General features: G+C 36.3%; 1 protein-coding gene across 1 annotated transcript in view; it reads right to left on the bottom strand.

The window, feature by feature from the left end:
• Window positions 1-16,171, bottom strand: part of AFF2 (ALF transcription elongation factor 2) — an 863,717-nt gene that overhangs the window by 56,969 nt on the left and 790,577 nt on the right. Inside the window, exon 10 of the mRNA XM_053699151.1 lies at window positions 764-926. Coding sequence (XP_053555126.1) covers window positions 764-926 — 163 coding nt within the window. The remainder of the gene's footprint in view (window positions 1-763; window positions 927-16,171) is intronic.

The raw sequence follows: 16,171 nt of genomic DNA, 5'->3' as shown, positions 1-16,171 counted from the left end.
CTCAAAGTGTTTGATGTCCAGTTAAAGAATTCATTTAAACGGTGGAGCATGCAGGCTCTTCATTCATTTCACTACAGAACTACTTTAGAGCTAGGCTTGTAGAACACTTTTATGCTTTGAGTGCACTTTGATTAAACGTCAATTTTTTTAACAAAGTTACTTGATTTTACCTGTAGTTGTTTTGTTTTAGGGAGGTTTGTAGACTGTATCATTTAAACAAGTTTCTGTATTTTTATGTTAACCTACCACTCCCTATTTTCTGTTCAGTCCCCCATCCCTTTTCTATCACTAAGTTAGCAACGTCCCATGCACCCGACAGCTGTCATAGGCAAAGGAAATAGAATAAAAGACAGGACTCTGGCTTACTTGCGTTAGTATCTGTGTATTGCTGTTTAGATCAAGGCAAAATACAGGCAACAGACAGGCATAGTTTACAGGTCTGGTCAAACGCATTTCATATATATTATATTAACTTCCTCAGTGACCATACCTTGGTCACTGAGGAAGTTAATATAATATATATGAAACGCGTTTGACAAGACCTGTAAACTATGCCTGTCTGTTGCCTGTATTTTGCCTTGATCTAAACAGCAATACACAGATACTAACGCAAGTAAGCCAGAGTCCTGTCTTTTATTCTATTTCCTTTGCCTATGACAGCTGCCGGGTGCATGGGACGTTGCTAACTTAGTGATAGAAAAGGGATGGGGGACTGAACAGAAAATAGGGAGTGGTATCACAAAATCATAAGGTGACAGTTTACCTCTGGACTGGGATTTCGTGCCCCTTCATTACATTCGCTGTCACTGGAGCTACTCTCGCTATCAGAGTCTGATTCAGAGCTGCTTTCTGACTCACTGGAGCTCCCAGATCCTCCACTGGAATTTACCAAGTTTACACCATTTACAGTTGGCAACGGAAGGCCACTAAGGAGCAAAAGAAAGGAAAAAGATGTTACTTATGGAAACACAAGCAAGAAACAAAACAACTGACATGTGCATAATGAAATGTTTTAAAATAAAGGACTAGATTAGAAATGGAGCACAGACATAGGCCTCTATTTATCAAGGTCTGTCGGACCTGATCCGACAGTGCGGATCAGGTCCGCCAGACCTCGCTGAATACGGCGAGCAATACGCTCGCCGTATTCAGCATTGCACCAGCAGTTTACAAGAGCTGCTGGTGCAACGCCGCGCCCTGCAGACTCACGGCCAATAGGCCGCCAGCAGGGGGTGTCAATCAACCCGATCATACTCGATCGGGTTGATTTCCGGCGATGTCTGTCCGCCTGCTCAGAGCAGAAACACGGCTCGCCAGAAACACGGGGCATCAAGCTCTATTCGGAGCTTGATAAATATGCCCCATAGTGTGCATTAAAATCATTTTAAAACAAAATCAATAGTGCTTCTGTTTTTGTAGGAAAAACAAGTTAGAGAATGTAAGCAAGGATATGTAGTGTGAAAGGAAACATGTTTTAAATATCATGAGCAGTAAGGAGAAATTAGATGAGATTGGTAGATTCACTGGGCATTTTAAAGAGGGATTGTATTTTGGGTTTAGTTACAAGTGGCGCACTAACTGTTGCACACAAGAGATAAGGAGTATATTGCAGCTCTCTGCGCACATTGGAAGTATTGTGCTTATTATGAATTGGAAGTAAACCCATTCCCTTTAGAGCAATTGAATGTAACGCGCAACTTCAGAGCTCTGGTTAGATTTTACGCTGAACTAAAAAGTTGCACAAAAAACGTCAAAATTGCATTGTACAGTACAGTTACACTCATAATAACACTAATAAAAAATAATAAATATTAAATATTGCATACAAAATGGCTCAAAGATATGAGGTCTCAAGGGTTAGAAAAAAAAATGCAGGCAAAGGGCTTTAATATAGAGATGCATACATATACATGTCTAAATATGTGTATGTGTGTGTATATATATATATATATATATATATATATATATATATATATATATATATATATATATATATATGTGTGTGTGTGTGTGTGTGTGTGTCTATGTATTTATGTATTTATTTATATGTATATATATATATATATATATATATATATATATATATATATGTATTTACAGACATATATACACAAATAAACACATACTGTATATATACATATATTGACATATACATATATATAAGTGCATTGGAGCCCTTTGCAGTAAAGTAGCTGAAAACATGAAACAACATATTTATGCAATTTTCATATTTAATAAAGTGTTTAACTATGTATTTAATGTTAATATTTACACTTCTGTCTGTTATGCTTTAACCCCTTAAGTATGGATGATGAAACATATGGCTCCAATTATCAAGCTGTGGATGCAGCTTTAGAGCTTATTCAGTGCAGGCTCTCATGAGTGAGCCTGCAACCGAAAGTTAAGAAACAATGGACATCAGTTTAATTTTTACTTTACGGTCCCTTTAATCCCACTGTTCCCTAAATCAACCTCTTACTATGTTTTAAGAAGCTCAGTGAATAGAAGATTGTTTGGAGTGGAATAGATTTTCCCATGGACCTAAGTGTGAGGAGAGATGGGACAAGCAGTAAAACTTAAAGTGATACCTATAATGGTATTGTCTTGGTTTAAATAAACAATTGATTTGTTATTATTAAGGTAATAATTATTTTTCTTTAGTTAAATAAAACTATTTAAATTGTTATTATTAAGGTGATGATTATGTTTCTCCTTTCAATAAAGTACAGGTGAAAAGTTGATTAAATAAAAAAGATTAACCTAATAAACTGGAGATAGTTCACCTCCCAATAATTTAATAATTATCTTTGTATTTCTAATGGTATCAGTCATTTTCTGATATAACTGGGAAATTAATCTGAAAGTTATTATTCTTAAAACAAAACCTTTATGTAGAAAATCATTATTTAAATTGAGGCTTATTGATAGTAAAATGTGGTTTAAATTGTGATTAAAACTGACTTGATTTAAATCAAATCCACCCTGGCCTGAAGTTAACATAGCACAAGCAAATGCTCATGCAGTCCTGCCCCTGTTCTCACACAGGGCTTGTCAATCATCTCTATCAATCTTAAGACCCCAGCTACTTAATTAGCGTTTCAGGCCCGCTTGTGCAAGGCTAAAGCTCTCAAGCCCCTAAGTTGCATCCGCAACTTTATAAATGGGCCCAATGCCTTTAGTGAGGATGATAACCACTTGTCATCCAGAGAGGGACTGATTGCAGCCCCCTCCAAGCACCTATGGACTTTATAAGGTGGCCAAGCAGTTTGGAATCACTTGGAGAATCTGGAGATGTCGTTGAAATCTCTACGCATTGGCCGTGGTGATGTCACCATGCCTGGGAAACTCGGAAGTGCTGGGCTGCTGCAGGCATAAATTAGATTAATAGTAAAATATGTATTAGTACCATGGAAACAAATATACAGTAGTTAAAAACTGTAAAGCCATAATATGTGATTATAACATTCCGTCCTTGAGAAGAACTCCGTAAACATTCATTTATTTTCTACTGATTGATGATAAAAAGTCTCTAACACCTTGCTTTCTTTGGATGTTTTACACTGCATTATTTATGACAAAGATGAATACAAGTGAAGCTTCTCTGTCTCGGTATATGGATGAGCCTAGCAGCTGCTAACTGTTGCAAACACTTTTCTTAAATTTTAATCACTACAACAAACTGTAAATTGCCTATAAGACTGTCAGACGTGTCAGGCTGGCAGTAATAAACAAATGTTAGAAAAGAAAACAATTCCTGGCACATATATGAGAACCCAGACCAATAAAGCAAGCATATGATAATTCAGCAAGTGTATTTTTTAATTAGGATCTTCCCTTCTTGCAATCAAACATTGAGACACGTGGGTTACAATGTGCACTATTTGCTTAACCTTACTAGTAAAATTAAAGGGACAGTCAACACCAGAATTTTTGTTGTTTAAAAAGATAGAAAATCCCTTTATTACACATTCCCCAGTTTTGCATAACCAACACAGTTATATTAATATACTTTTTACCTCTGTGATTACCTTGTATCTAAGCATCTTCTGACAGCCCCTGATCACATGACTTTGTTTTTATTATCTATTGACCTTCATTTAATACTGTGCTTTCTGGCTAACTTTTAAATAACTCCCTGGGCATGAACACATTGTTACCTATATGGCCCACATGAACTAGCAGTCTCCTGTTGTGAAAAGCAAATACAAAAAGCATGTGATTAAGAGGCTGTCTATAGAGCCTATAGAGACAGACATTTAGAGGTTTAAATGTTATAAAGTATATTAATCTAACAATAGTGGTTGTGCAAAGCTGGGGAATGGGTAGTAAAGGCATTATCTATCTTTTTAAACAATAAAACAAATGTGTAGACTGTCCCTTTAAAGAAACAGTTCAAATGCATTTAGCTTGGATTTTTTGGGATACTATAAAACAGAAAACACATTCTGTTTAATGGTACATGAATCTATGAACCATATTTAAAGGGACATGAAACCCCCCAAAAATCCTTCATGATACAGATAAAGGCCCCAAGTTATCAAGGTCTGGCGGACCTGATCCGACACTGCGGATCAGGTCCGCCAGACCTCGCTGAATATGGCGAGCAATACGCTCGCCGTATTCAACACTGCACCAGCAGTTTACAAGAGCTGCTGGTGCAACGCCGCGCCCTGCAGACTCACGGCCAATAGGCCGCCAGCAGGGGGTGTCAATCAACCCGATCATACTCGATCGGGTTGATTTCCGGCGATGTCTGTCCGCCTGCTCAGAGCAGGCGGACAGGTTATGGAGCAGTGGTCTTTGTGACCGCTGCTTCATAACTGCTGTTTCTGGCGAGCCTGCAGGCTTGCCAGAAACACGGGGCATCAAGCTCCATACATATGCCCCAAAGAATACAATTTTAAACAACTTTCCAATTTACGTCTATTATCAATTTTGCTTCATTCTCTTGGTATTCTTTATAGAAGAAGTAACAATGCACTACTAGGAGCTAGTTAAACACATCTGTAAGCCAATAGCAAGAGGTATATATGTGCAGCCACTAATTAGCATCTAGCTCCTATCTCCTGACCCTCCCTAGGTATTATTTTCAACAAAGGATACCAAGAGATGAAGGCAAATTAGACAATAGAAGTAAATTAGAAAGTTGTTTAAAATTGTATGCTTTAGGTGAAAAAATAGGGTTTCATGTCCCTTTAAATTTCTGTGTAGCATTTGCCCAGAAAGCTTTGATGTAAAATGCATCATCTGACTGTCTAATCAGTAGAGCAAGATAAATACAATTTAAATGCAGATAATTAATTATATAGCATACAAAATTAACTATATATGTCTTGTTACTATAGTTCAAGGGACAGTAAAATGTAAACTTTTATAATTCGGATAGAACATGCAATTTTAAACAACTTTCTAATTTACTTCTGTTATTAAATTTGCTTTGTTTCCTTGGCATCCTTTGTTTAAGAGTAAAGCTCAGTAGGCTGATAGATTAGGAGCATGCAAATGTCTCTAGTGTTCTATGGCAACAGTAATTGAAATTATGTTTAATCGCCATAAACACTACTGCCAGGTGCTGAGATCACATATCATTACTGTTTAACAAAGGACACCAAGAGAACTTAGCAGCATTGGTAATAGAATAAAAAAAGTTGTTTAAAATGTCATGCTTTATCCAAGTTTCATTTTGAGTTTACTGTCCCTTTAAAGAGACACAAAAGTAATTATGTAAAATGTCCCTGTTTGTATAATTTAGTTTAGTGTAGTGTAGTAAGATTTTCCCAGAGGACAACACAATTCATTTTAGTGAAAACTAGCCTACCCATACCCTACTTTCCATTCTAGCCCACCCCCCTCTGCCACAACCCCTTTTTAATATGGCAGTACAGTTAATTGGAAGCTGAACCAAGCACTACTTTGGGGAAAACATTTCAACTTTATTGCTGTCTTCCTTTATTGTAAGCAGTGACAGGTTGTGAGTGGATCTAGAGGGAGGGCACACCTTCTGCTCAAGAGTCAAGACACTATTAAAAAAAAAGCCCTGGTAAGTAATATTGAGAGCGTTATGGTAAAATGAATTGTTTTGCCCCATGGAAAGATTTTAAATACACCACTAAATATTATACTAATATAGACTTTTTACATGATGAGTTTTACTCTAGAAATGTTATTGTTTAAAAAGATAGATAATCCCTTTATTACCCATTCCTCAGTTGTGCATAACCAACACAGTTATATTAATATACGTTTTACCTCTGTGATTACCTTGTATCTAAACCTCTGCAGACTGCCCTCTTATTTTAGTTCTTTTAACAGACTTACATTTTAGCCAATCAGTGCCCTCTCATAAGTAACTCCACGGGTGTGAGCACAATGTTATTTATATGGCACACATGAACTAACACCCTTTAGCTGTGAAAAACTGTCAAATGCATTCAGATAAGAGGCGAACTTCAAGGGCTTAGAAATTAGCATATGAGCGTACCTAGGTTTAGCTTTCAATTAAGAATACCAAAGAACAAAGCACATTTGACGATAAAAGTAAATTGGAAAGTTGTTTAAAATTACATGCCCTATCTGAATCATAAAAGTTTAATAGACTGTTACTTTAAATTATTTGCTATTATTTGGTTTTGTGGTATTTTATTCATTCATATTTACTTTTAGCACAGATGGCTTTGTTAATGATCTTGCAGTAATTTCACTTATTTTGGTCCACTACAGAATGTAATATGAACAACTTTAAGTATATACTTAGACAAAATGTACACAGCAGAGTCAAATGGGATTCTATTACTGCATTGTTATTGTTATCCCATAGAACCTAAAAAAGAATAAAAAGAAAACATTTAAATAGAGATGCTTATGTAATTAACAATTCAGTGGAGAAACATCAAACCCTTTAATTCTAACCTATGATAATTTATTTACACTCAAGCATCTTAGAAGCAAATTGCTCCTAAAAATGTAACGTATTAGCATAGGCAGAGGCAAGAGCACTCAAATAGCAATTAAACAAAGCTCACTGGGGTACAGAAAAATTAAAATTGACGGGGAAAGAAAAACACAAGATAAACAGGATTTAGATAGAAATGGAAAAAAAACTTTAATTTGCTCATGGAATACTATTTCACCTACTCTATTTCCACTGAAAATATACTGGACTGCCTTAGTAAAGAAAGTAGGGGCATATATTGGTCTAGGATACGTAGGTATGTGGCAAGGGTAGCTGAGTTTTGGATGGTAGCCAATTTTGAGAAGAAGTTCTTTGGCATTATTCCTTTCTCACTTCTAAACTCTCCAAATATTTTATTTATTAATTTAATCAATCAGTCAACACTGTATTCTAGTGGGGATAAATAACTCATTTATGCTTCTCTGGCCTCTGTGGGGGTTAAGGTAACAGTAGATTACCCAATGCCTAGAGCAGCACAAAAATCAAACACAGCCCTGAGAGAAAATCCAGCTTTCTATGATGCATTGAAAAATCATGTTTTTCAAATGGATTTGAAATGTTCTCAAATTGGAACTCAGCAAAACTCCTTTGTAACGTACTTTGTATGGCTCTTCTTTTTACCTGGGGAGATTTAATTTTGTTTGCAAAAATGTGTTAAAAGCTATCATAGCTATAGGCCAACAAAGCAGACAGGCCCTGTGCATGCTCCAAGTGCTATTTTGCAACATGTCACTTATTACCTGCACGTGTAGTAAGCATGGAAACAACTGTGCATACACAGTCTACTACTATATCAGCAGCTAGTTACTTACACGTACAATTATGTCACTTCAGCAGTGATAACTTTTATGAGTAGCATTTTTGCAAACACAATTATATAATAAAATATGTTGCTGTGCATTTGAAATATATTTATACCTCTTTAACAGCTAAAGTGGTCCCACAGACCACTGATCCATGAACCAATAAGTCATAACATAATACGGTACATCAAAGACATTAAATGTGGTCTCTGATGCACTGTAATGTAATGTTATAGACTAGCTGACTGGCTCAGGCGGCTGTGGAGGCAGCATACAAGGAAGGTTATTGAATGGCTTCCTTAACCTACTCTATGACCAAGGCTTTGAGAAACAGGAAGGTTCTTATGAAGATCTATAAAAGAAGAGAACACAGGTCTTTGCTTTACTGTAATTTCATCCATTTTTTTTTAAGTCGCTGTGGATTTTAACATGATCTAGGGAGATTTTTGAGGAAAAAGAGTGGTGCTTCCTCCACCATACTTTACAGTTGTGATTAGGTATTGTGATGTACTGTACCTTTATTAACATATAATGTGTGTTTCTTACAAACTCAAATTTGGTTTTATCTATAAACAAAATATTTTTCTCTTCTGTGAATTTCAGCTGTGTAACAATTTTCTTTTTTCTTGGACAGCAATGACATCCTCCTTAGGGTTCTTCCATGAACTATTCTTAGACTCTTCAACAGATGTGCTCTAGAGAAGTATCTAAGGGGCCGAATTATCAAACTCCGAATGGAGCTTGATGCCCCTGTTACCGCTGCTCCATAAATGGTCAGCTGCCTATGAGGCTGAGGTTTGGATTCTGCCTGATCCTATACGATCAGGCTGATTGACACCCCCTTGCTAGCGGCCAATTTGCCGCGAATCTGCATGGGGTGTCATTGCACAAGCAGTTCTGGTGAACTGCTTGTGCAATGTTATACGCTGTCGGCATTCAGCGATGTCTGTCGGACATGATACTCTACAGCGTACCATGTCGGACAGACATTGATAAATTAACCCCTAAGTCTTTAACTAACACTACAGGAATCTTTTTTAACCTTAATATGCATTCTGTACTGTGCTATAACAAGCATTTTTGCAAGACACACCCAATCCAAAAGAAGTAACAACATTGCTGAACCTTCTCCTGACTGATAAAAAAGTACAATTTTGTAACCCATTCCAGTTTTATGCAAGGTCGACAATTATAAAGGTCTACTGTGATTTATTTTATTTGAGACAAGACTCACATCAGGAAATGCTTCTTGTGAACAGTAAACTCAAAATGTGTGTTTTCATTGTGCAAGGCAGCTCTGACCACACTTCTAATCTCATCTCATTGAATGTGCTCTAGGTTAGTTGGACTCCAATCAGGGTAGAGATATACATAATTTTCCCCCCCGTATGATAAATGTTCACACTGTGTTTAACAAGACCTGAAAACCTATAATTGTTTGTGTGTTGTGTGTGCAAACTGTGAGTGTTTACTAGCCATGCGCATTTTTTGCTTTCGGGTGGGAACAAATACTGAAAATGGCCATCGCAAGCAGCATTCAGCACTTTTCAGAGATTAATTTCTTCTTATGAAAGTGCAACATACAAACATTTGTGAAAATCCAGGTTTTTAGTGTGTTGCACTTACACAAGAAGAAATCTGACTCTGGAAAGAGCTGAATGCTGCTGGCGGTGGCCATTTTACTGTTGAGACTTAGTTGAAGATTAGATCAAATTTTATGACCAATTGTTGCTGAAATCTAGGTAATTCCAAAAGGTTTTCATACTTTTTTCTTGCCACTGTATGCAGTATACTGGCCGTATATCCCTTGAAATCTCAGAACCTTCTGGCATGTATACACATCCATAGAGATTAAACAGGCATTTCTACCTGTTCCTCTAAAATTGTTTATATGTATATATTTTATTTCTAAGCAGTTATTTTTCATGAAAAAATAAATAAATAAAAGCAATATAATGTTTACAATATGCTCTCTTAGAAAAATCTGTACTCTCCCCTTTAATTGTCTTTTACGCAGCTGAATTAATTGTCTTTTACCTCAGGCAGTGAATGGATCTACATCTGCTAATTAATGTGTCATTTGCTAATACAAAATGTCATATAAAGTAACTGGAATTAACTTCTTATGTGAGGTACAACAATCCCATTGTTTTTTTTGTAGAACTAAAGATGTTTGAGGATTAACATGTTGGGATTTTAATCTGCCGTGAACTATTTACTTTGCATTTCACCATTTAAATACCAGTGTCTTTTTATGTAGCCTACTATGCAGCAATTGTTCATAACATTGGATTGGGGGTTTCCAGTTAGGTGTGTGTGGGAATTTTATAGAAAATCTATCATGCAAAATATTACAAATACAACACACCGTTAGGTAGTAACATACAAATGCTCTAAGACAAAAATCCTTGATTACAGCAGGTGATGCATTTTAGAGAATTAAATTAAAATGTAGAAAAACTAAAGTTTTGGAAAAATCTTTTTTTTTTTAAATACAAATCTAATACCCAACATGCTTATTTTCATTTTCAATATGGCATTTTTTTGTATTACCCTTTATTAAGCAATATATTAGGCAATGGGCACATTTTAATAAAGCTTGCTAAGGCTAGAAAACATTTATTTGCAAGGTCCCCAACAAAATCCTTAAAACCTCAGGAGGTTACGCAGGGGCTTGTTATTGACGAAATATGTGTTTATATAATAAAAATAATAACACATGGGATAGATTTATTAAAAGGCGAGGGGCCATGATTTGCTATGAAATGCTTGTGCAATGCTGCCCCCTGCTCACTGGTGGCCAATCGACCGCTAGCAGGGGGTGTTAATCATCCCGATCGTATCAGGATGATTTCAGTCCGCCACCTAAAAGGAAGTTAAGGAGCGCTTCAAATATGTATCGGTGCAATTGTATTTTTTTCATTAGCTAATTTCTGACTATTATAATATCAATAGACAATACTTCTTAAATCTTTACACACCTTGGAAACCAACTGTAGTATTTTATTGTGTGGTTAACTAATTTGTAATTGTATTTTCACAGCAACAGCCAACCCTTCTTCAAACATCTTTAAATACATTGGGGTCTAAATGACTGTGATTAGTGACACATACACACAAAAAAAGCCTTGCCAAGGTGTTTCCATCTAAAAAGAAAGTAACTGCATTTCCATGGATAAAAAGTTTGACAAATTATTGAGGATATTAAAAAAGTTTGAAGCAACATTAGCAATTACCAAGAAAGTACAAAATGAAATTAGATCATTTACTTTGTAATTAATTATTCCTCTACACTGTACAATCTAACTAATCCCTACTGATGTTGTTTATTTTCCACACTTCTTATTATATTTAAGGGGTTTATTAAATATGACAAATAAAATAGTTATTACAGACCTACTATTGTAAGTAAACTTTCGCTGTTAGATTACACATCACACTTTACAGAAATTCAATTACAAACATAATAAAATAAGATTCACATGCCAAGTATTTTGACTGCAACCTGGCTCCTCAATTTACTAACATTTGGCTGTTCTGCAATTTTTAGTATAGCTGTTCCTTTTCAGAAACTGCCAGGCACTCAATTGAAATTCATGCACAAGCTCCAAAATTAAATAAATAAATAAAATGTTGCCTTTGAATCCAATTACAGAAAACATAATGAAATCTATTATTGGGAGAATCTTGATACCCCTTCTTGCTGTTGTTTGGAGCTATACAGTAATTTAGGTAAGCACAGGTGCACCTCATTATGAGGCATTGTGATCCATCTGAATTCTGGGAACTGTGGATTTCAGATGGTGTAAACTCAGCTTGTATGAATATAAAGCAGGCATGATTCCGAGGCTGTTTGTACAATCTTGTACATAGCTCATTTGGGACTCCTAAAGCACCTGCCTTTCCTCCAAAGCCAGCACTGGATGTGTTTAAAAAAAGAAGATGCACGGACAGACATTTGAGACAAAAATCCCCTTTCTCCTATTATATTGTAGATTTTTAAAAGATGACAAAAACATTTCCTGGAATTTTATCAGAAATAGATTCTTCTAGTTTAAGTAAGAAAAGTGAACTCATTTTAGAAAACATGTTATTTTTGAATATCTAATACTGAAAAAGTCTCTTTCTTATAAAGTCAGAATATGGTACTGGGGATGCCAATGAAAAATATTTCTTACTATTTTAGTACTGCTGCTGTGTTGCAAAGGTTTTGTGGAGGACCTCAAGTGTACGTAAAAGGCCTCAGATATGGAGTTAAAGGGACAGTAAAGTCAAAATGAAACTGTTAAGATTAAGACAAATACAATTTTAAACAACTTTCTATTTTTTTAAATCTAATTTGCTGCCTTCTCTTGGTATCCTTAGTTGAAAAGCATACCTAGGTAGGAAGCCGTGATTGACAACTGGGAGCTAGCTTCTGATTGGTGGATACACATATATGCTTATTGTCAATGGCTAACCCGATGTGTTTAGTTAGCTCCCAGCAGTGCATCACTTCTCTTTCGACAAGGATACCAAGAAAATTAAGTACATTTGATAATATAAGTCAGTTGAAAAAAACAGTATGCTCTATCTGAATCATTAAAGAAAAACATACAGCGAGATTACAAGTTTTGCGGTAACAGGGGTGTGTTGCTAACAAGCCTTTTTTTTTCACCGCTCCCTTAAGACAACGCTGGTATTACAGGGTTTTTTAAACCTGGCATTAGCTGCAAAAAGGTGAGCGTAGAGCAAAATTTAGCTCCATATCTCACCTCAATACCAGCGCTGCTTACGGTAGCGGTAAGATGGAAAAACTTGCTTGTGCACGATTTCCCCATAGGGAACAATGGGGCTGAGCCAGCTGAAAAACAGTCTAACACCTGCAAAAAAGCAGCGTTCAGCTCCTAACGCAGCCCCATTGATTCCTATGGGGAAATACATTTTATGTCTGCACCTAACAACCTAACATGAACCCCGAGTATAAATACCCCAAATCTTACACTTATTAACCCCTAATCTGCCGTCCCCGACATTGCTGACACCTACATTATATTATTAACCCCTAATCTGCCACTCCGGACACTGCTGCAACCTACATTATACTTATGAACCCCTAATCTACTGCCCCCTACATCGCTGAACCCTACATTTTATATATTAACCCCTAATCTGCCCCCCCAACGTGGCCGCAACTATATTAAATGTATTAACCCCTAATCTGCCGCCACCAAAGTCGCCGCCACTATAATAAAGTTATTAACCCCTAAACCTAAGTCTAACCCTAACCCTAACACCCCCCCAATTTAAATATAATTTTAAATATTCATAATAAAATTGCTACAATGAAATAAATTATTCCTATTTAAAACTAAATACTTTCCTATAAAATAAAGCCTAAGATAGCTACAATATAACTAATAGTTACATTGTATCTAGCGTATGGTTTATTTTTATTTTACAGCTAAGTTTGTATTTATTTTAACTAGGTACAATAGTTATTAAATAGTTATTAACTATTTAATAACTTCCTAGTTAAAATAAATACAAATATACCTGTAAAATAAATCCTAACCTAAGTTACAATTACGCCTAACACTACACTATCATTAAATTAATTTAGTTTAGTAAATTAATTTAATGATAGTGTAGTGTTAGGTGTAATTGTAATTTAGGTTAGGATTTATTTTACAGGTCAATTTGTATTTATTTTAACTAGGAAGTTATTAAATAGTTAATAACTATTTAGTAACTATTCTACCTAGTTAAAATAAATACAAACTTAGCTGTAAAATAAAAATAAAAAATCCTAAGCTAGCTACAATGTAACTATTAGTTATATTGTAGCTAGCTTAGGGTTTATATTATCGGTAAGTATTTAGTTTTAAATAGGATTAATTTATTTAATTGTAGTCAATTTATTTAGATGTATTTAAATTATATTTAATTTAGGGGGGTTAGATATAGGGTTAGAATTAGGTTTAGGGATTAATAAATTTAATATAGTAGCGGTGAAGTTGTGGATGGCAGATTCGGGGTTAATAAATATAGGAAGGTGTCGGCAATGTTAGGGACGGCAGATTAGGGGTTAATAAAATTTAACTAGTGTTTGCGAGGCGGGAGTGTGTCAGTTTAGGGGTTAATACATTTATTAAAGTGGCGGCGATGTCCGATCGGCAGATAAGGGGTTAAACATTTTAGTTAAGTGTTTCCGATGTGGGGAGGGGCATTGGTTTAGGGGATAATATGTAGTTTATGGGTGTTAGTATACTTTTTAGCACTTTAGTTAAGAGCTTTATGTTCCGGCGGTAGGAGTCTTGACAGGAGAGGGTCTGCCGCTCACTTTTTCAGGCGATCGTAATACCGGAGTTAGGCAAATCCCATTGAAAAGATACGATACGCAATTGACGTAAGGGGATTTGCGGTATGCTAAAATCGCGGGGAAAAAGTGAGCTGTAGACCCTTTCCTGCCTGACTCGTAATACCAGCGGGCGTTAAAAAGCAGGGTTGGGACCCCTCAACGCTGCTTTTTAAGGCTAACGCACGACTCGTAATCTAGCCGATAGTGTGTTCTGCCCTTTTAACATCATAAATTAACTAACGTAGAATAAATCTTTGGTCCTAGACTTATTTTCTAATTTAGTTTAAGGAATTTTGTGAAAAAATAATGATATACTAGAATGTATAACTGTACTAAAGACGTACAACTAACAGAAGGAATATTAACTGAACTGTGTAGTATGATTATGTTTCTTCTCCTTTAACCTGTTCCCAATTATCTATTTAACCTGCATGAATATATTAAATTGTGAAATAAATAAATTGGGTTTCACGTTCCTTTAAAGGGACATAATATGTTGAAACACTTGAAAGTGATGCAGCATAGATGCAAAAAGCTGAAAAGAAAGTATTACATAAACATCTATATGTAAAAAAAAGAATATATTTTACCTCATATTGTATTCACACCCCACTGTAGATAAACTTTAAGCAGACAATCAGGCTTCTTGTCCCAGGACTTGCAAGGGAGTGTGCATCTGGCATGTGCAGGCACAGTCATGCTATTTTCTAAATCAGATTAACTAAATTCTATGAAATCTCATTAGATTTCAGTGAAATCTCATGAGATCACAGCAACGCAAAACATCTCAGCACTCCTGATGTTGATTGGATATTGTTTTTTTCTTTTCTTCCAACTTTCATATGGACAGAAGCTGAAGTATAACTGTTACTAGAGCACTTACTCAGGTAAGCTGAATAAATGTTGAGGTAAAATGTCTTCCTTTTTTTACATAGAGATGTTAAGGTTTTCTTGTCAGCTTTTACAGTTATGCTGCAGCACATGGCATAGGAGTAGGCGTGGGGCATTAGGTTAACAAAAATGGAGGAGTGTAGATTCATAGGGGCCAATTTAACATTCCCCAAATGGTGCCTAATGCACCTGTTTCCCCGTGAGCCTTCAGGCTCGCTGGAAACCGGAGTTAAGAAGCAGCGATCTTAAGACTGCTGCTCCTTAACGCATCCGCTGCCTCTGAGGCTGCGGAAATCAATCCGCCCGATCTCATACGATCGGGTTGATTGACACCCCCTGCTAGCGGCCGCGAATCTGCAGGGGGCGCATTGCACAAGTAGTTCACCAGAACTGCTTGTGCAATGTTAAATGCCTACAGCGTATGCTTTCTGCATTTAGCAATGCAGGGAGGACATGATTCACTATAGCAAATCATATCTGTCCGGGGTATAATAAATCTACCCTATAGTGAATTGTACATGCGAGTGCCCATATGGTAGAATGAGCATGCTGAGATTGAGGACCGTGGCTTATTTAAATACTCCAATCACACGATCAGTGCTGCAGCGCCAGTGAATGAAGGGCTGGCATAGATTGACTGCAACTCCAGCATACATTTATGGGTGATTGTTACAGCTGTTTACAGGGGGAAAAGAAATATACATTTTATACATTGTAAACTTCATTTTAAGGTAAGAACCAGTAGTTTTTATTTTATGACACTTTAACTGAATGATTATGTATTTTGTAGCACATTCCAACTGTAAAGATTTATAACCAGGGGCGAAACTACAGGGGGTGCAGAGGGCGCAATTGTGACTGGGCCCCCAAGGGTGGGGGCCCAGCTTAAAAATTATATGTTTTGTTTTATAAAAAAAACGCTGACCTGCCACTGCCTGCACTGATATCATGTGAGTGTGACATGATGCTTCACTAGTGTCTCTGACTACAGAGGTTAGTCTTTCTGTTTTACCCATTGTTGTTTATGTGTGTGTGTGTGTATGTGTGTGTATGTGTGTGTGTGTGTGTGTGTGTGTGTGTGTATGTGTGTGTTTGTATATGTATGTATGTGACTGTGTGTGTATTTATGCATGTATGTACGTGTGTGTGTATGTTTGTGGAACCAGCAAATTACAGACCTTGTTA

This window comes from Bombina bombina, chromosome 1 (assembly GCF_027579735.1).
Source record: "Bombina bombina isolate aBomBom1 chromosome 1, aBomBom1.pri, whole genome shotgun sequence".
NCBI classification, from domain to species: Eukaryota; Metazoa; Chordata; class Amphibia; order Anura; family Bombinatoridae; genus Bombina; species Bombina bombina.
Note: the sequence above shows the minus strand (reverse complement) of the source record. Positions and strands in the feature narration are given on the sequence as shown.